Genomic DNA, 24,170 nt, shown 5'->3' with positions numbered 1-24,170 from the left:
GTGATCTTGAAGGCCAGATTTGGCTTCACCGACAAAGCAACAACAGGGGTATTGCAACCAACCTGTCTGCGCAGACATGCCATACAGAGTGACTCATGTTTTAGCTGTACCTCTATCCAGGCTTCGAGCCTAGAGTGCATATAGGACTGCGGTCTGAAGAACAGTAATGGCCGTTCTATGCATGGTTTATGGGGAGAGGCTGCCTGGGCGATCCACAATCTCTCACTGTTGATAACGGGAGTCAATGCTCAAGCACAGCAGTGGTGATGGGTCAGGCTTTTGACCACTTTGTTCTCAGATATTGTAAGGAGATTACTAAACTCAAACCGTACAGAGGACAAACTCGTAGTTGTAGAGAGCTACGTAGGAGATACGGCTAAGCACGATGATGGGTCTCCAATGCCAACACGCGATCTCATAGGTGGAGGCAAAGCCTTCGCCTTCGATGCGGTGAAGAAATGGACAACAACAGAAGCTCGGAAACACGCCAGTCTTGATAGTTATCCGAGGATGTTTGACTGAGGACGAATGGAAGTCGCCAGATGTTTTTTCCCTTAAACCATTCTGCTGCCCGAAATCCTCATTGCATGCATTAGGAACTTGTTGTTCTTTCCGGAGGGGCTTTCGAGGAAAGAGTCTGGTCTGTCGAATGCGAATGGTTGAGCATCTCTGGGCGGTTTCTTCGACTTTCCTAGGACCACCAGAATAAAATCATTGTCTGGTGTTCAAGTAAAGTAGTTGTGTTCCATGTATCAAGCCTGTGAAGTTGTATGGTTCTGCGGAAATTCTCCACTATGTCCCAGGGTACTACTGTCAGCCTGCACGTAGTAGATGACTCCACAGTAGGAGAAGAAACAACGCAAACTTGCCAGTGGCCCAGGGCTCATGTGCGCTGTATATTGAGTTAGCACATTTTATTATTAAGATACTTCAAGTGAAAAGGGTGTATAGAATTAGGTTGCCTTCATACAAAGTACATATACTTCGTGTCTAGTTACTCACTCTTGTATAGTTCATACTACCTGCGTACACTGCACACTATCAATTTCCAGGAGGGGGGCATCTGTTATCGATAGGATCTCCCTCCCACCACCGTCCTTCCACCCGCTGTGTGAGTTGCTCGTGCCTGCGTGACTCTTCATCTTCCCTGCTCATAAGACCCCAACCTGTTACAATTCGGACCTTTTCTCCCATCGCTGATTTGATTGAAAGTATCTGCTAACCGGATGCAAATTCCTCAGTCTCCTGAGGTGAGACCAGCGCTTGTCCTCGTTGGTCCTCCATTCGACCATTCCCCCAGCCACCGCTTTACAGATTCTACACCCTGCTCACAATACGACGCAGTACCTACATCAACAGTTTTTCTCGTTCTCTGAGTGGCCCCGCTGATCAGCGTGCATTAATTGAGACGAGAGACCTGAAGGGGGGTAAAATAAGCAAAGCAAAGGTCTCAGCTATTCGAAAGAGGGGAACATACATACGGAAATTTTGATGTTTCACGCAAACGCGAAGGCCGCCTCGGAAACTGAATATACATCTGCTGCGCCCTCAACGTATCGCAGGTTGTCTAACAGGCTGTCTAACTGACCTGCGTACTTCGTACATTAGTTCGCATTCTTAGCCCCAGTCCTTCCCATACCACTTCGTCCAATCCGGTCGTGATCTTCTCGAGACGATCTCCAAATAGCTCTGCTCTCCTACGTTCCTTCCCACCGCTTGATGGTCACAAATCACGACGCTTCACGGCCATTTGTCCTATCCTTGTGACTGCGACTGCTATCTATTCCCTGCTGAACTTTTCTTGCTGTTCTCCTTGACTTCCGCGCCTCGCATTCCCGCCATTGAACTTGCGTTTCGATCACATTCTTCGCCGCCTGTCGCATATCATAATCCTCAATTACTTCATGGTTTTGCGTTCCACATAGTGCAACCTTGAGCGGGTAGCATTTTTTTGTCCTTAGTACAGGGAGGCTTTCTCGTTTTCGCCATCTCATTTCTACGCTCGTTTTCTTCCATATTGTGTCGATTGACAATAAATTCGAATTCTGTGCTCGTCGGCCGTTGAGAACAAATCTGAGTTGCCTCGACCGAGGCCGGTATATCCTCGGTATCCATGAGTTTACTATAACTACTAAGTGACGGGCTCCCGTTCGACAGCAGTCGGTCGCCTTGCAGCATGGAAATTGTCTGTATGGTGCCTAATGCTGGACTTGCAGCAAATTTTGCAGCCAGATTACTCCCATCAATCACTGAGCACGACATCCTGAATGATGGCTTTATCAGCGATAGGCTTTGGCAACTGGACCGGTTCCCGAGTACTGATGTCAAGAGCAGGATTGCAATGCGCCAATCAGGTGCTCGCCAGTTAGGCTCTGAGAATGAGTGTGAACGGCGCCTATTGATATCCGACCTCAAGGGCATCCTCGACAACGTAGGTGTTTCCCCCGCGTTCCTTCCAGTCCTAACCTTGAGGTCATTCTGTATCATCTCGAATAGAGCGTTTGGTACTAACTGGCAATTTTTCTGAAAGGATTCGACGAGACCTCTGAACTTTATCTCAAAAGGATCAAAAGGGGAGCTAGCTTTCGAGCCGGGCCTTGAGACATGGGATCCGCCAGACTACGGTCAACCCCCTCCATCGTACCAGGATGCGGTTAACGACCTACCTCCTGATTATGATACACTCACCCCTCTGGCCCGACAGAAAGACCTGGTTGACGAATCAGCGCCAGATAGGATCTCGGGTAATTTCGAGGTCAGCCGTTCTTCTCGACTTATTGACTTCGACCACCCGACCGGTATTCGAGAATACAAAGGAGGCAAAAAGAAGAAGAAAGGAGGAGGCGGTGGAGGTGGAGGCGGAGGCGGAGGCGGAGGGGCACCACCGCCGCAAGAGAGTACACCACCACCACAGGATAACAGCGGAGAGCAGCCGAATGAAGGTGGGGATGCCGGACAGAATAATGGTGATGGAGGGAATGACGGCGGTGATCCTGGCGATGGGAACAACGGGGGTGACGGAAATGGTGACGGAAACGATGACTGGGATGCTTGGAACACCACCAGCAGCAAAAAAGATAAGAAGAAGAAAAAGAAGGAAGAGGAAGAAGACCGGAAGAGGAAAGAAGAGGAGGAGCGAGTAGCGAAGGAGGAGGAGGAGCGAAAGGCGAAAGAGGAGGAGGAGCGGAAGGCGAAAGAGGAAGAAGGAAAAGCAGCCGAAAAAGCAGCGGCTGCTCAGGCCAGTCTCAGTTGGGCTGATGGAGCTGACGGAGGTGGTGACGATTCCTGGGCGGGCTTTGCCACAGTTGGAAAGAAGAAGAAAAAGAAGGGGAAGGTATGGCACGTTCCAACGGCCCTTGAGGCATCGTCTATTAACTCATGAGCAGGATGTCGATCCGCCGGCCGTTGAGGCACCATCAAACGGCTTTCAGGATGTCAGTCTGAACGATAGTGGGGCCCCTCAGCTAGACCTGCCTCTTGATCCTCCTGCAGGCAGCAATGGTGGCGTTGGCTTCAATTTCGGAGGATGGGGCAAGGATTGGAACACCGGAAGTAAATGGGGTCTCGACTCTCTCAACATGAATGGCAACGCCAATGCCGATGATGGAAATGGTACCAACCCTTGGGGTCCTATTGGCAGTAAGAAAGACACTTCAAAGACCCCCGGTGGCTTTGATTTCGGGGACTTTGGAGACTCAGGTGATGCCGTGCAGGAACCTCCTGCAGAAAAGAAGAAGCCCGAAGAGGATATTTGGGCTGATTTCGCGCCCGTTAGCGCCAAGGATAAGAAGAAGAAAAAGAAAGATCTTGTGGAGGAAATCCCCAAGGAACCTGAGCCTGAGCCTGAGCCTAAACCGCTACCAGCTCCTGAACCAGCACCTGCGGTAGATGATAGCTGGATGGCCGGTCTTTCCAAGAAAGAAAAGCGAAAGGCGAAGAAAAATGCTAAAGTTGCCGAGGAGCCGCCGGCCCCTGAGCCTGTCATTGAAGAACCGAAAACAGACAACGTGTGGAGCACGGCTGAGGAAAAGAAGGAGCCAGAAAAGGCGCCTGAGATGGCCGATGATAATGACTGGGGCTGGGGTGTTCCAACCAAGAAGAAGGACAAAAAGAAGAAGGGCGTACTGGAGACAGTCGCTCCCGTGGAGTCTCCCACCCCTGAACCTCCCGCTCCCGAGCCTGCCCCCGCAGAAGACGATTGGGGAATCGCTTGGGGATCAATTGGCAAGAAGGACAAAAAGTCCAAAAAGGGGGCGGTTGTCGAGGAGCCTGCACCTGCCTTTGAAGAAGCGCCCCCTAAACCGCAACCGGAACCTGCACCAGAGCAAACGGCACCCGATGATGCCTGGGGAGGCTGGGATGTTCCCAAGAAAGAGAAGAAGAAGAAAAAGGGGAAGGCGGCTGAACCTGAGCCCGAGCCCGAACCCATTCCTGAATCTGAACTTGTACCTGAACCTGAACCCGAACCCGAGCCTGTGCCCGAGCCTGCGGCCGAACCTGAACCTGAGCCGGAGCCGGAGCCTGAACCTGAAAAGAAAGCCTCTGGATTGCCCGATGACCCTCTTTACGACAATTGGGTAAATTTGTCGTCAAAGGAGCGGAAAAAACGCGAGAAGGCATTAAAAAAGAAAGGCCTTCCGATACCTGGAAAGGACATCGAGATTCCACCACCAGAAGCAGAGCCTGCGCTAGAAGCGGCTCCTGAACCCGCTCCTGAACCTCCTTTGGAACCCGAACCTGAGCCAGCCGCTGAGCCCGAGCCAGAACCTGAGCCGGTCGTTGAATCACAACCAGAGCCTGAGCCAGTTTCCGAACCAGTACAGGAAGAACCTGTAGTTGAGGATAGCTGGGGTATCTGGACCTCCCCAAAGGACAAGAAGAAGCCCAAGAAGAACAAGATTGCCGTTGACCCGCCGCCCCCTGCCCCAACACCTCCCTCACTAGGCCTGGACCCCGACCCTCCTGTTCCGGAAGAGGTGGCGGAGGATCTCCTATTCGAGAATGACACCAAGCCTTCTAAAGGAACCAAAAAGGGATCCTTTGGCGTGGACGAGACTCCCACTAAAGCAGTGAGGGGATTTTGGGCGACGTTCGGTGCAGCCACAATGGGCTTCAGACCAAAGGCTACAAGGAAAAGATCAGAGGAGAAGCCAAAGCTCATTGAACCTGCAAAGGAACCTGGGCCCGAACAGGAACCACCTGTACCAGCCCCGGAGCCCCTGGCTGATCTGCTTGGGGACATTGGGCATGCACCAATGCCTGAAGCGCCCGAGCCGCCTCTTATTGACGAGCCAGCCGCGCCAGCCGCGCCGCCAGCAAAGAGCACCTCTAAGGCCAAGTCATCCACCAAGCTTTCAGTTGCCGAGCGCATCAAAGCCCTCGAACAAGCCAAAAAAGAGAGGCTGAAAGAGAAGGCGAAAGCTAAGGAAACCGTATCACCACCGGAACCCCCTAACCAAGAACCTGCCGTAGAGATCCCGCCTGAGCCCGTCGAAGCGCCCAAGATCTCTCGGGAATCGGTGCCGGGAAGCTTCCCGGATGCTTTTGAGGACGACTTCCAGGAACCTCCACCTCCTGCTCCTGAACCCGAGCCGGAGCCATCTATTGATCCACCGCCTGAGCCTGAGCCTGAGCCTGAGCTTGCTCCAGCCCCGGCTCCTTTGTCCAAAAAAGCGGAGAAGAAGAAAAAGAAGAAGGGTAAGCTAGTGGAGCCCGAGCCTGAGCTGACACCAGCGCCTGAGCCAGAACCAGAGCCGGAATCTGCGCAGCCTGAGCCGGAACCAGAACCAGAACCAGCACCTGCGCCTGAGCCTGAACCTGAGCTTGCACCTGTACCAGTACAGCTCTCGAAGACTGAGAAAAAGAAGAAAACGATGGCCAAGGCTGTCGAACCTGAACCCGCGCCACCAGAACCTGAGCCAGAGCCAGAGCGGGCGCTTGGGCCTGAGCCCGAACCGGAGCCGGAGCCGGAGCCTGAGCCTGCGCCTGAGCCTGCTGCCGAGCCTGTAGACCCACCTACCCAGGAGCCAAAGGCCACCAAGAAAACCAAGAAGAGCTCCAAGTCCAAAATGAGCGAACCGGCCATGGAGGTACCACCAGCTAGAGATGTACCTGCCGAAGAGCCTGGTGCAGACGCTGGTGGTTCGCCTACTCCTCCACCTGAGCCCGCTGCACCAGGAAAATCAGCGAAGAAAGAGCGCGCTCGAGTTGAGCGAACTCCTGGTGTTGCTTCGTGGGGCTTCTGGGGCGCTACTCCTGCTCCTAGGAAATCAGCCCATAGAGAGGTCAGGTCTAGCCGAGCGGAACCTTCATCCGGCGAAGTCGTACGGTCAAAGTCCACCAAATATTCAAGGCGAGAAGAAGTGCCTTATGAGGCGGAAAAGACGTCTGGTTCTGACAGAGACAAACGACAAGGGAGCAAAGAGGACCGGGCGACGACCTTCTCCAACTTCATCCTTGGCGGTCCTGCGCCGACCAGAATGAAGTCATCACCTAGACATGGGGCATCTGCGTCTAAGCAGGCATCTAGGCGACCGTCTATTGACATGAATGACGCCGCACTCCCAACCCCTCCACCGGACGAGAGATTTAAAGTGTCGGATAAAGCAGCGAGGATGATGGGGGTGGGTGCATCGAGGCATAGGGAAAGACCGCGTGGGACGCGGAGAAGATCCAGTAAGTTAATAATTTCCCAAGCATTTCCAAAGATGCCTAACATGGCCTTCAGGCGTACGTGATCCATACGCTATTGATGACGATATTGTGGTAGTCGACCGGGATGAGGTGGACGGCTATTCACCGAAGGAATACTCGAGAGAACCCCGGGGGTCGAGGAAAAGATCCAGAACAAAGGTGAGTTATCATCCTGACCATGTCCTCCTAATGTACCGTCCAAAATTCTAAAATACTCTCGTCACACCAGTCGCGGCCCAGAGCGTATGAAGATGACGCGGTTATCGTCGAGCCAGATCAACACTACCAAGGGCCAGATGTAATGTCGGGTCCGGATGATCTGGCATTTGTGGAAGCACCGAGGGAACGACGCGTAAAGCGTTCTAATACCTTGCCGAAGAAACAAGACACTGGCGGTCTCATGGGTCTCATTGGCTCACTGCGAAGGAACACGCGCCCTGAAATGCCAGACCGTCGGAAATCTCGGTCTTACCGTGATGAAGATGTCAGGTACATGACGGAGCCAGAGCGAGACGAGGCTCGACGATTGAGGCAAGAAAGGAGACGCCGCTCCATGAAACCTGATATAGATGATGAAGGTTTCGTTACTGATGGCGGCCCTGTCAGAGGCATCCTAGACGCCGAAGCGGACGAAGCTGAGGCTAGGAGAACGGCACACCGATCACACCGCACATCACGCCATGCGCCTTCAGATCGATTTCGGGGGGATGAGGCTAAGGCAGCCGAAGAAAGACGTGCCAGGCGGAGAGAGCGTGAGCTGTACGAGAGGCAAATGCGAGAAGAGGAAGAGCGAGAAGCAAGACGTCGAGAGGAAAGAAGAGCCCGACGAGCGGCTCGCGAAGCACAGCGTGCCAAGGAGGAACAAGCGGCCAGGGAAGCAGAAGCTCGCGCCGAAGCTAAAGCTGCAGAACGACGGGAACGGAGAAGACAGCGGGAGGCAGAGATGCTCGAAAACCCAGCATACAATTCAGGATTCTGGCAGCGCCCTCCACGAGCTTCCGAGAGATCACCGGAAGAATACTACCTTGATCACCGTCATAACGTGGAACAAAGACATCGACGGTCTCATCGATCAATCGACGAACGTGAGAAATCAAGACGTCGAGGATCGAGAACCCGGGAGCCGGTCAGACCTCCCCCTATGATGTCTGGTGCTCGGAGGGATAAGACTACGTCCTGGGTCGATTCGCAGGCGGCTGATCCTCCCGAGCCCCCTCCAATCGTGCCCACGGTGCTCGATGTACCACTTCCTCCAGGCGACCAAAACGCACACTCTATCTCGTCGGACGAGGAGGCGCGACGTGCTTTGCGCCGCCGGGCTCGCCGCCGGGCCAGATACCCGGGCCTTAACGATGAAGAGATCGAAGAGCTTCGCGCGCGGAGACGTGAAGCTCGACGGTCCGACCGTGCGAAAAGCAGCTCCGGCAGTGGAGATTATGAGCGGGACCGGGGAATGAGGTCGTACGACGGCCGGTATCCTGCTGTGCCGCCCCCGACCTCTGGCGCAAAGATGTCCAGTTGGTTCAAGAAACTGACCAATCTATGATTTCTGCGAAGGTTGCTACATTATCGACAGTGAAGGCTGAAACGATTCCAGCTTAATGATTGAAATGACGGAATGAATATGGACGACAGAACGATCATTGACGACGATATACCTCGAAAGGCACGATACAATTTTACTGTTATGGAGATCCAATATGTCGCCGACTTAGAATAGTTGGTGTGTATAATTAGCAATGCAACTCATCTTTTACTCTGCTCCTTCGTTTGCCAATATGTTGAATGATTCCGTAGCATGGTGCAGGATGGGTTCTATATTAAATAAAGCAGCTTAGGTGCTCTAGTGATAATCTAGTGCTACAGAGATGCTAAACAGTCAAGCAAACCGACTGAAACACAACCAATGATGCCCAGAATCGCGCTCCTGGTGCCACCTACTGACTAGATGGCAGCCTCTTCTTTCGAGCCATCTACCTCAACCCGTGTGTTCAACCCATGTTTCTCCCGCCGTCTATTCTCCAGATAGAACCTTCCCCCCTCGTAAATGCTCAGATACATACTAAGCGATGCAGCCGTCCACGCAGCGCGAATTGCACCGCCCTTGAAGAGACCTCTGATCCCTTCATTGCGATAGATCTCCTTACCCACCCTAAGCGTTCCCCAGCCAGCCATCTTCTTCTTCGTGCTCTTATTGCTGTCATCATTGTTATGACAACTGGCTGAAAGCATCATTCTCGTCTTGATCACATCGATCGGGGTCGTCACGACCGACGCGATCATCCCGGACATGGAGGCCGCCATCCCCGTCAGCGCCGCCCTCTCCACCACCGGACCCCACTCCCGCGTCTGCATCGCATCGTCCTCCTTGCGCCTCTTCCTCCACTCCACGAGATGCGATCTGAAAAGCTCAAACAGGGGGAAATTCAGCCCCGTAAAGGGCAGATTGCGCCCCACCAGCGCCGTGTACCCGCTCCACAGCTTCCATGGCCGATGCTTGAACCGAGCGATAACCTGCGTCATGGCGCTCTTTGCGTTCTGGCCGCCCTTGCCGGTGTTCACGTTGGTAACCTGCGCGTTCTGCTTTAGAACCTCGGCGGGTGTCATCATGAGGCAGGCGACCATTTCCGCGGTCGAGGAGGAGATGGCGTGGATGATGGGTTGCGGGAGGGAGTGTGTGAAGGGGAGGGGATTGTTCTCTGGGTTGTGGTGGTGCTTTGAGGCGTTCGTCAGGGTGCACTTGACTGCTTCGTAGGTGGTGAAGAAGGCTCCTGCTGTCTCATTGTGAGGTTTCGATCAGACCAAACACACGGAACGGGAGAGCGTACAACCTGGTATTGTGGACAGCACCACGCTCCAAACTCCCTGGTATAAGCCTCTGTAGAGAGCGCTCCGGCGCACTGCTCCTGTCGCTGCATCCTTGTAGAGTCGGTTGTAATCGGGCGATTGGACTCGGGTTTTGAGGGTGTCGAAGGGGTAGACGACAAAGTCTACGGTCACTGCGGCAAATGCTCCGGCCTGTAAAACTAGCTTAGCATGCGATGCAACATAGCCGGTGTCAGATTAAAACGCGTGTCATGCTGGGGTGTACTGGTGTGACGTAGAGGCATACACCTCAGCAGTATGGAGAAGACTCACAATCCAGATGTCGAGATTACTGTTGTACATAGAGAATGCTGTGTGAAAGGCTCTAGGCTCTATTATGATTCTATGAAATGCAAGACAAGACAAATGGAGATATCCAGGACCAGAAATGCATCGCTAAGTGAGCTCATTGTACCTTGTCCCATTGTCTATCTACCTTATCTAATGGGGTTATCGATTGCAGATGTATTATGAGGTCATCATCGCTCACGTGTGAACAATACCCTAACAAGGTTAGGGTTGATGCCTGTGCCTGTGCCTGGTCCATCCAAGTGCCAAAACATACAGCAAGAAAGTCCAAAACAGTAGGCTAGACGTCAACTCAGAAAGGGATGTGCTCTCAGGTCATTCCCGCAACTCTATTCGTCAAATGGAATAAGCAAACAGGAGACATATTAACAATGGAATATAAGAATTTTTCCTGCCTACGCCATAAGGTCATGCAAGTCCCAAAATCCCCATATATTGAGATAAATCATCACGAGCCCGGCCACACTTATTTGGCGGTCTCACCGGGCAACAGGTTGCCCTTCACAGCAAACATCTTTCCAGTCGTGGACGAAACAAAGCTGTCAATCTGGCGCGCGTACTGATCCACCTGCCGGCTGTTCAGCATGCTCTCGAGGCGGCTAGGCTCCTGGGGCAGCTTGAACAGGCGCTGCCATTCGTCCTCGGGCAGAAGAGGCTGCTTGAGCGCCGCGCGAGTGGCATTCTCCTGCTTGCGCTTCTGCTGCCAAGCGCTGATTCTCTGCTGCTCGCGCGCGAGCGAGCGCTGGTAGTACTGGAAGTTGTTGGTCTCAGTGTGGTGAGTCTCGATGCTGTCCAGGAGCAGGTCGCAGTTCTTCTCCAGGAAGGGGTCGATGCTAAGGGCGAGGTTATCGAAGTTGGGGGCGAGAATAGACGACTTGACGAAAGGACCAGACTCCAGGGCGGCCAGCGATGAGGGAAGTTCCGTAGGAGCCGGGATGTTGGGGGTCTGAAGCTGGTGGATGAAGGAGGTGATCAGGTGAGAGTTGTGAATCTCCACGGGAAGTTCAACAAAGATATCCTGGTATCTCAGGCCGGACTTTTGCAACCTATCACTCAGTTAGCATCAAGTGCTCTCCTCCTCTTCAAAGCGTCGTGTTGATGATAGGAAATCGTAGACATACTCCTCTGAGGTGAACTTGTTCTCCTTGAAAGCCGTCATAAATTTGGGAGACAGGCGGAATGCTCTGAGGCTCAGGCTTCCCTGAGAGCTACGGCTGACGTCGTGCACGAGAGCTACTGTCCGCTCGTTCATTTCCTTCTGGTAAAAGAACTGGTTCTCGATCACGTTCATGTTGACGAAGTTGCCCATGTTGGCGCTCGTATACCAACCAACGTTGTTAGCGTCCACGTTGACCTCTCGAAGCATACGGATCATCTCCGCTTGGTAAACGGTATTGGCCTTAGCGCGAGGAGCGGCGGCAGCAGGGTTGGCAGCAGCATTGTCAAAGTGCGACTCGGGAGGCACCTCGACGACGGGGAAGGGGAAGCTGTTTGTGATTTCCAGAGTTCCACCAACATCCATGCCAACGATCGATCCGGTCGCTGTCGTCGGGAAAGTTTGAGAGCAGTGCTTCATAATCTTCATGACCACCTGTAGACGTGCCGCATGAGCATAAATTCTTACTGTCCAGTTTGGATAAAGTGGGGTGGGTTTTTTCCTGGGGAAGATGACCATACCAAGGCCTCGACCTTGACGGCCGTGAGGGGGGTTTCGTTCCTGTTTAGACCGATTAGCATAAGGCGCTTGATATCATGTCTGCGATGTCATCACTTACTCCGCCATGTTGGATATAGCAGGTTGTGGAATGCTTTTGACAGCGACGATGGTTGATAGACGGCGTTGGTTTGTGTGGATGAATTGAACAATTTCCCACCGCCTAAGGCCAGAATAGGCTTAGCGTGCCAAGACCGCTTGGGAATAGAGACAACAACATCGGTCTGCGATTCCTTCCTACATGCCCTTGAGATTTCAGATTGGGAATAGATTAACGGCTAATCTCTTCATCGCATCAATGACAAAGCTCAAGTATTTAGTGTGCACAAGCATTATGGTCTGGACTTGGAAGTATTGACCCGCGACACCGTTAGACATCATGGTCACTAGTAGTCGGAAGTGGCTATGAGCCTATGCCACCTCGGCCCCTCTTGGTCGATAACCCATTTGCTGTCTACTTGATATTCACATTACTTCCTTGTACAGTGCATCGAGAATTAGCTCCTGGACACGAATATAACGTCGTAATGCCAACAGAAACACTTCGTTACGGAGATCACAAGCTCCAGACAGTGACAATATCCACTGTATCAGACAACCTCAATGCAGGCTATTGGGTGATGTATACAACCCAGACTCCCCAGACCTCAAAGGAACCTCGATTGACAATACGGTGAGCAAGCCTGATTCACGGCGGAGCCTGGAGAGACCCAACACAAACAGCCGCCTCATACGTCGCGCCGGCCGAGTCTATCCTCACCACTTCCCCAACATACACCTCTACGACCCTTCCGCACATCGCGGCCTTCGCATCGATCGAGTACCGATTGAGTGCCCATCCGAGTTACCCACAGAATCCCGATCATCTCGATTCTACTGAATACCGCAATGCCAAACATCCCGACCATATCCGCGATGTGCAAGCAGCCCTGGCTCTTCTGCAGCGTAAGTATGGGTTCGGGAGTAAGTATATCCTCGTCGGGCACAGCGCTGGGGCGACTTTGGCCTTTCAATCGGTGATGGGGACTTTCCGAGACAGCGCTGCTGCTGTCGCTTCTCCTCCAGTCGCGATACTCGGGATGGCGGGTATTTATGATTTACGACTTCTGCGTGATACCCATCGGGATATTTCTGCCTATCAAGAGTTTATTGAAGGGGCCTTCGGTTCTGACGAAGCGGTGTGGGATGCCGCTTCCCCTGCCTTTGTAAAGGGCTCTCAGGGAGTTGAGGGTGGATGGACGTCTGGTCGACTGGCTGTGCTGGCGCACTCGGCCGAAGATGGGCTTGTGGACGCTGCCCAGCAGAAGGCGATGCAAGCTGCGCTAAGTCGCTGGGAGGACAACACACCGCAAGGTAGTGGCCAGAGACGAGTTGAAATGCTCTCTCTCAAAGACGACCATGATGACGCGTGGATGAAGGGAGACGAGCTGGCAAGGGCCATTGCTCATACGTTAGCGGAACTACAGAAACAGTAGTGTTGCCTCAATAATGCTACAGTATGCTCTAATTTGACACTCTAGTGACCTGTACTACGCTACAATTCTACAAGACAGAGGAAAAGCTCAAAGAAGCGTCTGCTATCACGAGGCATGTCATGAATTACAAAAATCATTGCTTCATCTCGATTAACGTCGGGAGAAATGTCCTAGAACAGGGTACAATGTGAAAGTAGTACACATTAGAAGGGAAAGGGGCAAAGCCGTTCTCAAAACTCGCCAACGCCCACCCAGTGTTCATCATCATGATTGTGAATTACATGCAAATGAAAATGGAAACTCCGTAACACGCCTGGTATTCGGTTAAAGCCAGCTGGCGAGAAGTATCAGAAAGATTTAAAAGACCACCCGGCGCCAATTGCGATAGTCGAGAAGCGCATCGCGAGATGTGCAGAGCTCTTTTGGAGAGATGCTAAAGGGCGATTCAGTTGCCAAGGTCCATACGACCCGAGGCAGCGTCACCCAAAAGCTTCTCTTCCTTGACTTCAGAGGCCTGATCTTCACCCTCAGAATCTTCTTCATCGTCATCCTCCACCTCGCTGTCTTCGGCGTATTTCACCTCCACACCGGCTTCATTAAGACGGCTTCTCATCTGTTCACGATAGCGATCCTGCCAGCGAGCCAGAGCGGCACTGGCATGCACGCGGAAACCGTAGATGCGAGGCTCATAGCGGCGAGTGCTCTTGGGAGGAACCAGATTGGGGAAGACCTGAAAGAAGATGCTATGAAATGAAGAACCGAAGTAGGCACCGTCAATAGAGGAGTGACGAGAAGACTTAGGGTTGTAGATATCCTCGCATTTGGCGCAGTAGAGTCTGACAGTGCTCTGGTTGGCAATATCATGCAAGCCCATCGGGAGGAGGTGCTGACCCTCACACAAAACGCGGGGGCATTTGCCGAAGTCGCCATTTTTGTACTTTTCAGCCTAAGCGAAGAACGGGAGGGTCAGCTGTCGAGTCCAAGAATCAAACGTGATGCTCTGGTGACAATAACACATACCATTTTGCCAAGGCCACGGGTAGTGACAATGTATCTTGCGTGAACCAGGCCATAGAGATGACGGGCGGACTTCTCGATCTGCTCACGCAGATCATCATCCGCGTCGAGATCAAAGACGTCGGTCACAAGATCCAGCGCATACTGATAGTAAGGAACTTCAGTGTTGAGGCCGGTAAGATTGAAGCGATCGGTCAAGTATTCCTCGTCGATCTCGCAGAAATACTCGTTTCCGCGGGAGGAGATAAACTGTGTGGTATACTGTGAGCAAGGCATCGCAGATGGAGGATTATTGCGTCCCCAGAAACAGAGGTTGTAGAATCTTTCATTGGATTCATTGCCCCGAGCGTGAGCGAAAAGATCCTCACTAGTCGAAAACTCGGCCATCGTGAAAGGGAAGGGATAGGATGTAGAAGAGCATCAGTGGATGCGTGGTAGGATGCTTCTGGTGCGCATGAGATGAAGTTGAGCTCCAGCGAGCTCTCTAGGCGAGATCTCAATGTTCCACCAGCTGCAATTGCATCGTGAGGGCAGCCACGACCCATCTTTTGTGAGGAACACCCAAGCCGCATCGCATCTCTAACAGTACTTAGGTTCAAAGAAACAGATTCAACTTACCCAATCTCTCCAGTAGCTTGTGTAATCACTATCAGTCTCACTGTTAAAGTCCTCCATCATGTTTACTGATCAGGTCGAGAACGGAACGAGAGGGGAAGAAAGTGGTGTTGGTTTGCTCTGCCTGTAGCAGTTACTGAGAGAAGGCTGGATTTGGCAGCCCCAAACCAACAGAGCTCTCAGAACCGTACAGTAAGTAAGATTCTCCTCAGAGCATAGAAATGTGAGTTCTCAAAAGGTAAACAGCGATCAAAGTGTTGGGAACAGAGAATATAAGATAATGTCAGATAGTAGTCGCCGTGTGTGTGTCTACTCCATTCTGTTCGACTGTTATCAGTGGATCGCACTCTTCTGGTTAGCGCGGGGTTAGCGGTGAACATTTTGCCTGACCTTTATCACCGCCTTCATCATTTGGTGAGTGTGGTCTCTGATTGTCTTCTCTGATACTACGGAGACTGTGTTGTGTTCTTGCATTAGCAGCATTACTCGTTAGAGAACCTGAGGAGAGAAGCTGCATATCTTGACCCACGCAATGCTCCGAGTTCATAGTCGGCGAACTGAAGTGCCATATACAAAATGCTTCTACTAAGAAGAATATGTAAAGAGAGTATATTCAACCAAACCACCCAGTGGCCCGCTGCCCTCGTCTAGAACGAGGGGTTGCCGTTCTGAAGAAGCTGTTGGAAAAGGGCTGTGTTCTTCTCGTTAGTACAGCACAAGTCTGGACTCGTTCCAACTACTCTTGGCACGTTCTGTCCAATATCGTGAAAGGATGCCGGCTCTCTAAGGGCACAATACGGACTCTCCGTCACTGAAACGACTCATCATTTGATGATCGTCCTACCTTCGGCACATAGGGGGTTACTGCATGCTCCTTGCCTCGCTTCCGCCATACCCGCAATGTGTTGAAGAGTCTGATAATATTTAGCCCTCCGGACTGGTCCTGTCACTTGTTGATATGCCCAGCAGCCTAGTAAGCGTGTCCCCTCACAGTGTTCAGACACGTTTGCAAGACTTGGAAGCACCTTTCGAGCAATCGAATACCAATTGGAGATCGTCACGGAAGATTACCGGTCCAAATTTGATGGTCGTCGGGGAATTTTTGATGGAGCACGGCGTGAGGAATTGAAAGCGCAGGAAATCGCGGGAGTGGAAGTGCATCGAAACGGGGCCTGTTTCAGTCACGGTGATTTGCTCCTCCGGAAACGAGGGATACAATTGTCCGTCTCACTGTGAGAAAGGAGAGGATCATCTATTTCGACTTTGTACATGAAAAGATTTGCAGGGCTGATATAATGCCCTGAACTGCCGATCCTTTTGGGTAATCCCGTTCACTTCCCGCACAGTTCGGGACCATGACCCATACCTATGAGAGATAAATGAAGCTATCATACTGTGCTGCCAAGGTGCGGAGTTTTGAGTCCAATCCAGATCCGTTCAGAACATGATCATCTAATAGGTTTGCGGTCCGATTCCCCGTAGGGAAGCGGGCATCTTTGAGTATATGAAATATTGTTCTTCGTTGAGAGCGAGATTCGCGCACTTAGCATACTTAGCGTACTCATTGTTTTCGCAATTGTCAGGTCAAAACATGGGATGTCAATGTTGTGTAGTCCTTCCTAAACTCTGATATGGTATTTGTGGCCTCAGCTCTACGAATGGCTGGCATGATTAGGCCCTCGAAATAGGCAGATGGCGTTGCGCCACCTCCAAGGTTAATGTACAACACACCTCCCTCGATATTTAGCTGCAGTGGCTCCTGTAGCCCGCAGTAGGTATAGTCGCTAAACTAGCTGATGGAATCAATGTATGTTCTGTAAACTAGGTAGTACTTGCAGGATAGTGATATCCTTAGTAGATCCAAGAATGTTAACTATGAGATAATAAGGAAATGACTGTCAAAGTCTGTAGATGATAGAACAACAAGAACGAAAATAAAATCGATTAACGAAAGTGCTCGGCACGATCACATTCAGCCAGGAACCTGTGAATACCTTCGACTCCTTCGTCCTCTGATGCGCTTTCATAGAAACCGGCGCTGGAAACCTCAGGAAAGAAGGCACGATCACCCAGTTCGCTCACGTTGATGCTGGAATATCCTGAAGAGGAGGATGCCCAGGGATTCTTGTCGGCAAAGAGCGGAGAATCCTCGAAACTGAGCCCATTGCTCGACTTTCGAGGATTCTCAGGCGAGTGACCTGTCCCATCCTCGGAGGTCATCATTGCCTGCCAATCGACCTGATCAGGAGACTGTCCCTCCGACGTTTCTTGTCGGAAAAAGAATTCTGCTACATCCGAAGGAGCCGATACGCTAGGAGCAAAAGGGAAGAGCAGAGCGAGATCAGCTCCTGTTCGGAGGTTGAAATCCTCATCTTGGCCAATCCGTCCCCGCCGGACACCGACCTCATCGCACAGTCGCTCAACCGTCTCAGCGTCGCACCCCGGAAATCGCACTCGGATCGTGGATCTGTCATGTAAAGAGATAGGCAGATCACCCAGTGAGGATAAACGCTCGAGATCATTAAGTACAGCAGCCAAATCTTTCAGCGCACGTGCGAAGTCGGCAGAAAGGAAGCACAAGGTGTCCGAGTTCAACGTTTCCACATAATGAGCACCAGCAGAGGCAGCCTTTTTCTGAAGTCCGAAGGCTGTAATGGTTGGAGAAATCTGGAAGTCGATGAATGAACCGGAAGCCGTACGAGGGATCGCCGCCATTTTACGCTCAGCCTGATCTTGCAGCGCGCTCACAGCCTTGTACCTCTTCTGTCCCGTAATAGGGTCGATGCCGTCAAACCTGGCTTTCTGTCCCGAGAGGAAGAAGGCTCGCACACCCATTGATACATTGTTGATCACCTGTGCAGGAGAAGCCGGACCATGCGAGAAATAACGGGCACCACCAATACGTCCAGCGCCAATGGCATAACCTCCAGCCGTGCGGCCAAGAGTGCCGCCGGTCAAGTTGGGGCGGAGAGTCGACGCAAAAGGGGCACGACTAGTCAAGCGACTGATATTGGCTGCAACACGGGATGGACGATACGCTGTGTGTTCCCCCCGCAAACCATTCTTGAGAGAGGAAACGAAGGAGTTTGCAGTACGAGTAGAGAAATAGCGATTGCTGCGGGATTGGCGGATAGCGGCAGCTCGACTGATTGGCTGACGGGTAGGAATACGTGCATAAGCTGGTTGAAGTCGAAGCGAGACTTGCTGAGTTGGCTCAGGGAACTTGGCCTTGAAGGTCTTCAGGGCCTTCTCATAGGCGAACCTGGGGAGAGTTAGGCTGTTGAAGTATACCTCTTATCAAGCAATGAGAACTCACCTTGCTGCTCTCCAAAATTTCGGGAGCAACAGGTGCCCACTTGAAGGAGGCATCCTGACGATGATGAAAAGGTGCTTCTATAGAAGAATGGAGGATGAAAATACCAATCTCTTGATGAATCGACGATAAGCGAATGGATGATGAATGACGATGCCTGAGAACGGATGACTCCGCACCGTGGTGGCGGTGCACCTGATCTGCTGACGCCACGTGCTTATGATTGCTTAGGAATTTTGCCTCTTGACACCTATGAAAAGTATTCTCGAGTTAGATATTTTTACATCAACTAGCTCTCATTATTTGAGGCACATAAAGGTATCTGGTAAATACAAGCGCTGGAAACCCCATTGGGATGTGGTTAGCACAATCTAAACTGATGATGACCTCATGTCTGAGCTCGAAGCGGATCTGTTCCATTTAGTGATAATAACTATCCGACTGTCAAGGCTGGTGAGGAAGAGGGCTGCAGATTCAATTCAAACTAAAACACTTGGCCGGTAATCTCTCCAAATCACTTTTATCATTTGAGAGAGAATAAAGGCAATTCGATCTATCAATTGTTATCTAGATGTGTCAAGCACACAGTGACATTTCACATGATATGCGCTTCATCAGTTAATAAACATTTATTCGTCATCACCAAAGAAAACCTTGACGGGCAACCAGCTGTCACCACAGACCTTGAAGCGGCCCTTGAGGTTATCCAATTGATTTACCTCGTCGGCTGTAAGGTCCCAGCCATCGAGCTCAAAGTTCTTTCCAATGCGTTCTTCGGATACGCTCTTTGGAATTACACTCCATCCCTTCTGTAGACCCCATTGGAGCAGAACCTGCTGAGGGGTCTTACCCTTCTTTTCCGCAATTTGCAAGAGCGTCTGATCCTTGTACAAAGGAGAGTTTGTCGAACCAAGGCAAGAATAGCCAGTAGAGTGGATGCCCTTAGAAGTGTTGTAGGCCACAAGCTTAGGCGATGGATTGTTCGGGTGCAGTTCAATCTGGTTGACTGCGGGGACAATCTTGGTGCTTGGATCATTGAGAAGCTTCTCAAGGTTTCTGATTCCAAAATTGGAGACACCAATGTTGCGGACCTTGCCGGTGGCGGGCAGTTTCTGCATCTCTTGCCTATGGTACTTGTTATTATAGCACCATTCCTTTATTGAAAAGCCCAAGCTTACCATGTCTTGATGAAGTCCCAGTCAGGAAGATGCTTCGACTTGTCATTGGGATCTGTCGAGCAAGGCCAGTGCATAAGATAAAGATCGACGTATTCGACACCAAGGCTCTTGAGAGACGAGTCAATTCCCTCCTGAACACGGTGATGCCATGTGTTATCAAGCTTGGTGGTGATCCAGATCTCTTCGCGGGGAATACCCGAGTCCCTGATGCCCTGGCCTACTTCAGCTTCGTTACCGTAGGCGAGGGCACTACGATTGGTCAGTCCGCGCAGAACTTCGATGACAAGATGGACTGAGGCATGTTCAACTCACGTGTCAATATGGCGATAGCCCTTCAACAGAGCGGCTTTGACGGCCTCTCTGACTTCGTTGGGCTTAGATTGCCAGGTACCGAGACCGATTGCGGGAATCTTGTCCCCCGTGTTCAGGGTGTAGGTCTTCCTACAGGTTGGGAATTATTAGCGAAGCAACTTTCTTGCACATCATCATCTCACGATCACGTACTTCGTATGCTGGAGAGTCGACATTTTGTAGGATTGGACAAAGAATATACTAGCTGATGTTCTGGATTGGAATGCAGCTGCGGCGAGGGACGAGGGCCTTGGGAGAGAACATGGAAGGTAAGGGGCAAAAGAAAGATTTATAATCTGTCTTGAGCTCCGAGCCGCGAGGAATCGCATAGTTGGGCAGGTCCAAGCAGTAGGCTATGACGCTATACGAGCTACGACGGGCGGAGTTGCCCCTCTTAAAGAGTGGGGAAGCATCGGTAGATCTGTCTGGCCAGCATGGGAGCAATTATCCGAGCGGCATGCCTCTTTATCCAGGTATTCTTCGTTTGAACAAATAACAGAACCTATTGTAGAGACAAGGTTTGAAGATTCCTTGTAAAGCATGGCATCTATCGATTCGATCAGTATTTAGCAAGAAAAAGAGGCCAGGAATGTCAGATAAGCATTTCAGGCTGTAACCACCTGTAGTATTTGGAGTAGTCCCAGCTTATCTGGTTTGTTGGATGGAGCCTCGCAACATTGCATTGGCAAAAGTCTGGTGAGTGGGCCTGCATCCACATGCATTGTGCCTAAAATGGACTGATTAGTGAGAGTGCTTGGTGCAAGGCGGTGATAGCAATGTGGCCATTCACCGCCTCATTTCTGCCCGTCTATCGCAATAATACCACAACGCAAGCTCAAGATTCTCCTTGCACCCATCTGCGCCGAACGACGCAAATCCGCTAAGCTCGAATATTCCCTCAATAGACTATCGTCACCGATTGCTGAAAGCAGTGATTATTACATATTTACTGTCACATCTTCATCATACTCCCAGAGGTAGCTTGCTTGTACAGACACTGAGCTCCTAGCTCAAGGGGAAGAATTGAGATGTCGTCTGGTTTCGTGGCTGCTGGAACCGATCAGGAGCCGGTAGAGCGTGATGACGAATGGCGTCGTGCACAGCAGGAATTGGAGGAGGAGCGGAGACGCAAGGCGGAGCTAGGCAGGCAGGAGGGTGGGAAAAGTCTTTATGAGGTCTTGCAGCAGAACAAGAGTAAGTTACTGCATTTCGGAAAGACAGCTTGCGGTACTTTATTGGATGGATTTCCTTTGGACTGACATGTTAGGATGATTGTTCTGCTGCGTAGTGGCCAAGCAGGAAGCCTTTGAAGAAAAGATGAAATTAAAGAACCAGTTCCGGGCTCTGGACGAGGACGAAGTGGAGTTTCTTGACTCCATCATGGAGTCGACGCGTGCTCAAGAAGCGGCCGTGAAGAAAGAGACCGCAGAGCAGCTTGAACTATTCCGTCGGCAGCGAGAAGAAGCAGAGAAAGCTTTGCTGGAAAACTCATCCACAGATGTTGTGCCGTCCAATGACGGAGAGGACTGGAAGATTCCTTCGCGGAAAAGACGACGAGATAAAAGCAAAGAATTCCTGATACCCGGCAAAAAACGGAAATCCACAAGCGAAGGCGCTGCTGAACGGTCTTCGCCTAGCGAAAGTAAAGCAGAGGCTCCCAAAGTGCAGTCTCCTTCGAAAGACGGCCAAATACCAGCCGCTGTTGAAGTACCACAGGTTGCAGAGGTTACCAAGACGACAAAATCCTTAGGGATCTCGTCCACGTCGGCCACGCAAGGCGCGAAAGCAAGTCTGCCAGCGGCGCCAGCTGCAAAATCATCTACATTGTCCCTCGGGCTAGCTGGGTATAGTTCTGACTCTGAATGACCATGGTCGCAAACTTATTACACTGTAACTACGTCGGTTAATTGCAATAGTCCCTCCGTGCATGACTTGAACACCGGTGCGTGAAATTAACCAATAGATAAGACCCACCTCCGAGGCAATCTATTACACTTCTCTTGGAAACACATGGCAGTGCCGCTTTACCTTCTTCTAGTTGCAGTCGAGTTACTCAAGAGGACACAATTACCCGTACTTGCTGCTCATTATGATGCCTGAGATATTGGTCAAAAGCTATTCTTCTTAAGTACTTCGTTTACATTTTCTCAGTTCGTTGACAAAGTGTGCACGAAAGAACAAGATACAAGACATTCTCCCTCCATCTCAGACATATATAGCTCGAGACACCTGGCATCGGACTGTGAAAACAGCATTGTTACTCAAGTCTCCGCCTAGCTGCGTTCTTCTCGTCATTATCACAGAATTCACTCGTGATGCGTCGCAAAAACAGCCTGTTTCTCTTGCTGTTCCTCGACCTTGCGCTCCAAGTCGTGCGGGGTATAATCCTCTTTGCGAGTACCAGGCACGATCCAGGGAGCGTTGGAGAACAGGTAGTTCATCTCCTCAAGAGGCAATTTCTTGGTCTCGGGAAGAAGCAGCCAGAAAAACAGGGCATTAGTGAAATTGCAGATGATGAAGAGATAGTAGTAGCGGTAGCGGACATTTGTCATTGCGATGGGCGTCACTTGACCGATCATGGTGTTGAACGCAAACGATGTCATTGTGGCAATGGAGACACCCTTCGAGCGTGTGCGCGTGTCGAAGACTTCGGCAGGGATAATCCACGAAAGGGGGCCGCAGGTGCACGAGAAGGAGAAGTTGTACAACCAGGTCATAATGATGAAGCCCCAGTGAGCACCGGTGTTGTTGGCCTCAGGAGGGAATCGCGCCAGCAGGATACAGGCGATGATGAAGGTTACCATGTTGCCCAGGTTGCCACCGATGAGAGTCCAGCGGCGGCCGAAACGATCAATGAACGCCATGCACAGGCACTCGGCGACCAAAGCAATGATTGAATTGATAGCCTGGTACTTGAGCGTTTCGTCGCCCGCAATGCCGATCTGGTTATAGATTGTCACGGAATAGTATCTGCATGGGTTTTATCGTTAGAAAGGCACTGGTAGTAGTCACATACGGAGCATACTCACTGGATAGCCGAGACACCAGTCATTTGCACGGACGCCTGTAAGGCACAGCATAGGAAAAGGCGACGGAAGGACGACCGATTAGTGAATAACTCACTGTAGGACTTGGCCTCGTGCTCATGCTCATACACAATGCTCTCCTGAATCTGATTGTACTCTGCACGCACCCATGCGTCATCCTCGTTACCATGAGCATGGAGTTTTGCAAGGGTCGCCAAGCCCTTTTCGTTGTAGCCATGGTCGATGAGCCAACGAGGTGACTGTTCTTGTGTCAGCATCGCATTCTGTAAGGAAAATATTCCATCTTATTACCTCAGGAAAAAACATAATCAGAAGTCCCAGGATGACTGCAGGAGCAATCTGCAGACCAAGTGGGACCTGCCACTGGGCGTTGTTCGTTGGATCAAATCCGACGTAGGTACCATATGAAATCCACGCGGCGCACAGTGCACCAACACCCAGCATGAACTGCTGCAAGGCTGTTACACGGCCTCGAATCTTGGGATGGCAAATTTCGGCTTGGTACAGAGGAACGATCATGGTGAGGAATCCAACCCTGGTTTCTCCATTAGCAAGGTTGCCCGCGTTTCAGGAGATTCAACTTACCCAAGCCCGGCGAAGAATCGTCCGGAGTACAAGTACGAAATGTTCTGAGCACCAGTTTGAAGACCTCCTCCGAGGCAGAAGACGAGGCAACCGATCGCGATGGTCCATCGTCTTCCCAGATAGTCACCGGCGGGACCGGCAAATCCTGCGCCAAAGAACGCTCCAGCCGTGAACAAGGACACTACCAATCCACTACACAGGCGTCAGACTTCATGAGCCCTCTAACCAGCAAAGGCAGATACACTCACGTTTGCGTATCGTCTGCGGCAAACTTTGCATCGAAAGACTGGCACGCAATGACTTCTGCAATAACACCCAAATCATCTTGACACCGCAGATCAGCACCGTAAACACTTCAAGTCCAGTAGATAGGATACATACAGCCAAAAAGAAACGAACCCAGAGAGGCGAAGACGCCCACCAGGAACTAGTCGACGGATCAGTATGGTTGCTAGGTACCTCAGGCATTGGAGGACATACCTGGTACAACGACGGACTCAAGCGCATGGTCAACACCAAGAAAGGCTGGCTCTTGATTAATAGTAAAATGACTGTTCCTCTGGGGAAAGACAAAAAAATGCGGAGAATGAAAAGGATCGTCCTGGGTACTCCGCAGGGCCTTTTTAAGGATATCTACTCCATACTGGGGTTCAGAACCATGCAATAGTGTGGGAGCACCACGCGACGCAATACAGCCAACGCTATATTGTAGCAACGATCTTTCGCGAAGCTTAAAACACGAATATCCGGCGGAGTAATTGCCAAAAGGGCAAGTTTCCTTGATCCTAGCACCTCACGTGGAACCTCCAAATTCTGAGCAGACTGGCTAACCGTGTGGCTAACCGTGAGACCAACATAATCTTGAAGCAAAGTACAGAGTACGGAGTAAATTCGCTCTTAAACCCATGGCAAGGAAAAGCGAAAAAAAAAAAATTAGACATAACTTCGGTATGTGGGGGAAGTAGTTTCATGGTCTGAAAGTGAAAGCAACAAAGAAAAACATCACCA

General features: G+C 51.2%; 9 protein-coding genes across 9 annotated transcripts; 3 read left to right on the top strand and 6 right to left on the bottom strand.

Moving 5' to 3' along the window:
* The first annotated feature begins 973 nt into the window (after positions 1 to 973).
* On the top strand, positions 974 to 8,458 carry AFUA_1G10012 (uncharacterized protein). Its single transcript, XM_001481669.2, has 6 exons — positions 974 to 1,111; positions 1,242 to 2,431; positions 2,531 to 3,334; positions 3,387 to 6,675; positions 6,728 to 6,852; positions 6,923 to 8,458. The coding sequence occupies exons 2-6, from the start codon at positions 2,177 to 2,179 to the stop codon at positions 8,237 to 8,239; spliced, it is 5,790 nt and encodes a 1,929-aa protein (XP_001481719.1). The 5' UTR covers positions 974 to 1,111; positions 1,242 to 2,176; the 3' UTR covers positions 8,240 to 8,458.
* Positions 8,459 to 8,637: 179 nt separating this feature from the next.
* AFUA_1G09980 (putative mitochondrial carrier protein) lies at positions 8,638 to 9,861 on the bottom strand (the record flags this gene model as incomplete). The annotated part of the gene is made up of 3 exons (XM_747272.1): positions 8,638 to 9,467; positions 9,522 to 9,711; positions 9,832 to 9,861. 3 exons carry the CDS (start codon positions 9,859 to 9,861, stop codon positions 8,638 to 8,640), a joined length of 1,050 nt encoding a protein of 349 aa, XP_752365.1.
* A 472-nt stretch (positions 9,862 to 10,333) lies between these two features.
* AFUA_1G09970 (putative eukaryotic translation initiation factor 3 subunit EifCh) lies at positions 10,334 to 11,650 on the bottom strand (the record flags this gene model as incomplete). The annotated part of the gene is made up of 4 exons (XM_747271.1): positions 10,334 to 10,913; positions 10,989 to 11,458; positions 11,545 to 11,584; positions 11,643 to 11,650. The coding sequence occupies 4 exons, from the start codon at positions 11,648 to 11,650 to the stop codon at positions 10,334 to 10,336; spliced, it is 1,098 nt and encodes a 365-aa protein (XP_752364.1).
* A 458-nt stretch (positions 11,651 to 12,108) lies between these two features.
* On the top strand, positions 12,109 to 13,056 carry AFUA_1G09960 (arylformamidase; the record flags this gene model as incomplete). Its single annotated transcript, XM_747270.2, has 2 exons — positions 12,109 to 12,203; positions 12,264 to 13,056. 2 exons carry the CDS (start codon positions 12,109 to 12,111, stop codon positions 13,054 to 13,056), a joined length of 888 nt encoding a protein of 295 aa, XP_752363.2.
* Positions 13,057 to 13,501: 445 nt separating this feature from the next.
* cbkA (casein kinase II subunit beta) lies at positions 13,502 to 15,138 on the bottom strand (the record flags this gene model as incomplete). Its single annotated transcript, XM_747269.2, has 3 exons — positions 15,079 to 15,138; positions 14,077 to 15,007; positions 13,502 to 14,002 (listed from the first exon to the last, which is right to left on the bottom strand). The coding sequence occupies exons 2-3, from the start codon at positions 14,458 to 14,460 to the stop codon at positions 13,502 to 13,504; spliced, it is 885 nt and encodes a 294-aa protein (XP_752362.1). The 5' UTR covers positions 14,461 to 15,007; positions 15,079 to 15,138.
* Positions 15,139 to 15,147: 9 nt separating this feature from the next.
* Positions 15,148 to 18,176, bottom strand: AFUA_1G09940 (uncharacterized protein). Its single transcript, XM_747268.2, has 2 exons — positions 18,005 to 18,176; positions 15,148 to 17,950 (listed from the first exon to the last, which is right to left on the bottom strand). The coding sequence occupies exons 1-2, from the start codon at positions 18,055 to 18,057 to the stop codon at positions 16,633 to 16,635; spliced, it is 1,371 nt and encodes a 456-aa protein (XP_752361.1). The 5' UTR covers positions 18,058 to 18,176; the 3' UTR covers positions 15,148 to 16,632.
* A 15-nt stretch (positions 18,177 to 18,191) lies between these two features.
* Positions 18,192 to 20,263, bottom strand: gcy1 (putative glycerol dehydrogenase Gcy1). The gene is made up of 4 exons (XM_747267.2): positions 19,684 to 20,263; positions 19,492 to 19,620; positions 19,180 to 19,428; positions 18,192 to 19,126 (listed from the first exon to the last, which is right to left on the bottom strand). Exons 1-4 carry the CDS (start codon positions 19,857 to 19,859, stop codon positions 18,631 to 18,633), a joined length of 1,050 nt encoding a protein of 349 aa, XP_752360.2. The 5' UTR covers positions 19,860 to 20,263; the 3' UTR covers positions 18,192 to 18,630.
* An 85-nt stretch (positions 20,264 to 20,348) lies between these two features.
* On the top strand, positions 20,349 to 21,396 carry AFUA_1G09920 (PSME3-interacting protein; the record flags this gene model as incomplete). Its single annotated transcript, XM_747266.2, has 2 exons — positions 20,349 to 20,724; positions 20,819 to 21,396. The coding sequence occupies exons 1-2, from the start codon at positions 20,559 to 20,561 to the stop codon at positions 21,394 to 21,396; spliced, it is 744 nt and encodes a 247-aa protein (XP_752359.1). The 5' UTR covers positions 20,349 to 20,558.
* Positions 21,397 to 21,836: 440 nt separating this feature from the next.
* Positions 21,837 to 24,169, bottom strand: AFUA_1G09910 (sugar porter family MFS transporter; the record flags this gene model as incomplete). The annotated part of the gene is made up of 7 exons (XM_077803889.1): positions 23,643 to 24,169; positions 23,544 to 23,589; positions 23,411 to 23,486; positions 23,163 to 23,354; positions 22,869 to 23,112; positions 22,560 to 22,816; positions 21,837 to 22,500 (listed from the first exon to the last, which is right to left on the bottom strand). Exons 1-7 carry the CDS (start codon positions 23,667 to 23,669, stop codon positions 21,837 to 21,839), a joined length of 1,506 nt encoding a protein of 501 aa, XP_077660059.1. The 5' UTR covers positions 23,670 to 24,169.
* Between the last annotated feature and the right edge of the window lies 1 nt (position 24,170).

This window comes from Aspergillus fumigatus, chromosome 1 (genome assembly GCF_000002655.1).
Source record: "Aspergillus fumigatus Af293 chromosome 1, whole genome shotgun sequence".
Lineage (NCBI taxonomy): Eukaryota > Fungi > Ascomycota > Eurotiomycetes > Eurotiales > Aspergillaceae > Aspergillus > Aspergillus fumigatus.
This window is presented reverse-complemented; position numbering and strand designations above follow the sequence as displayed.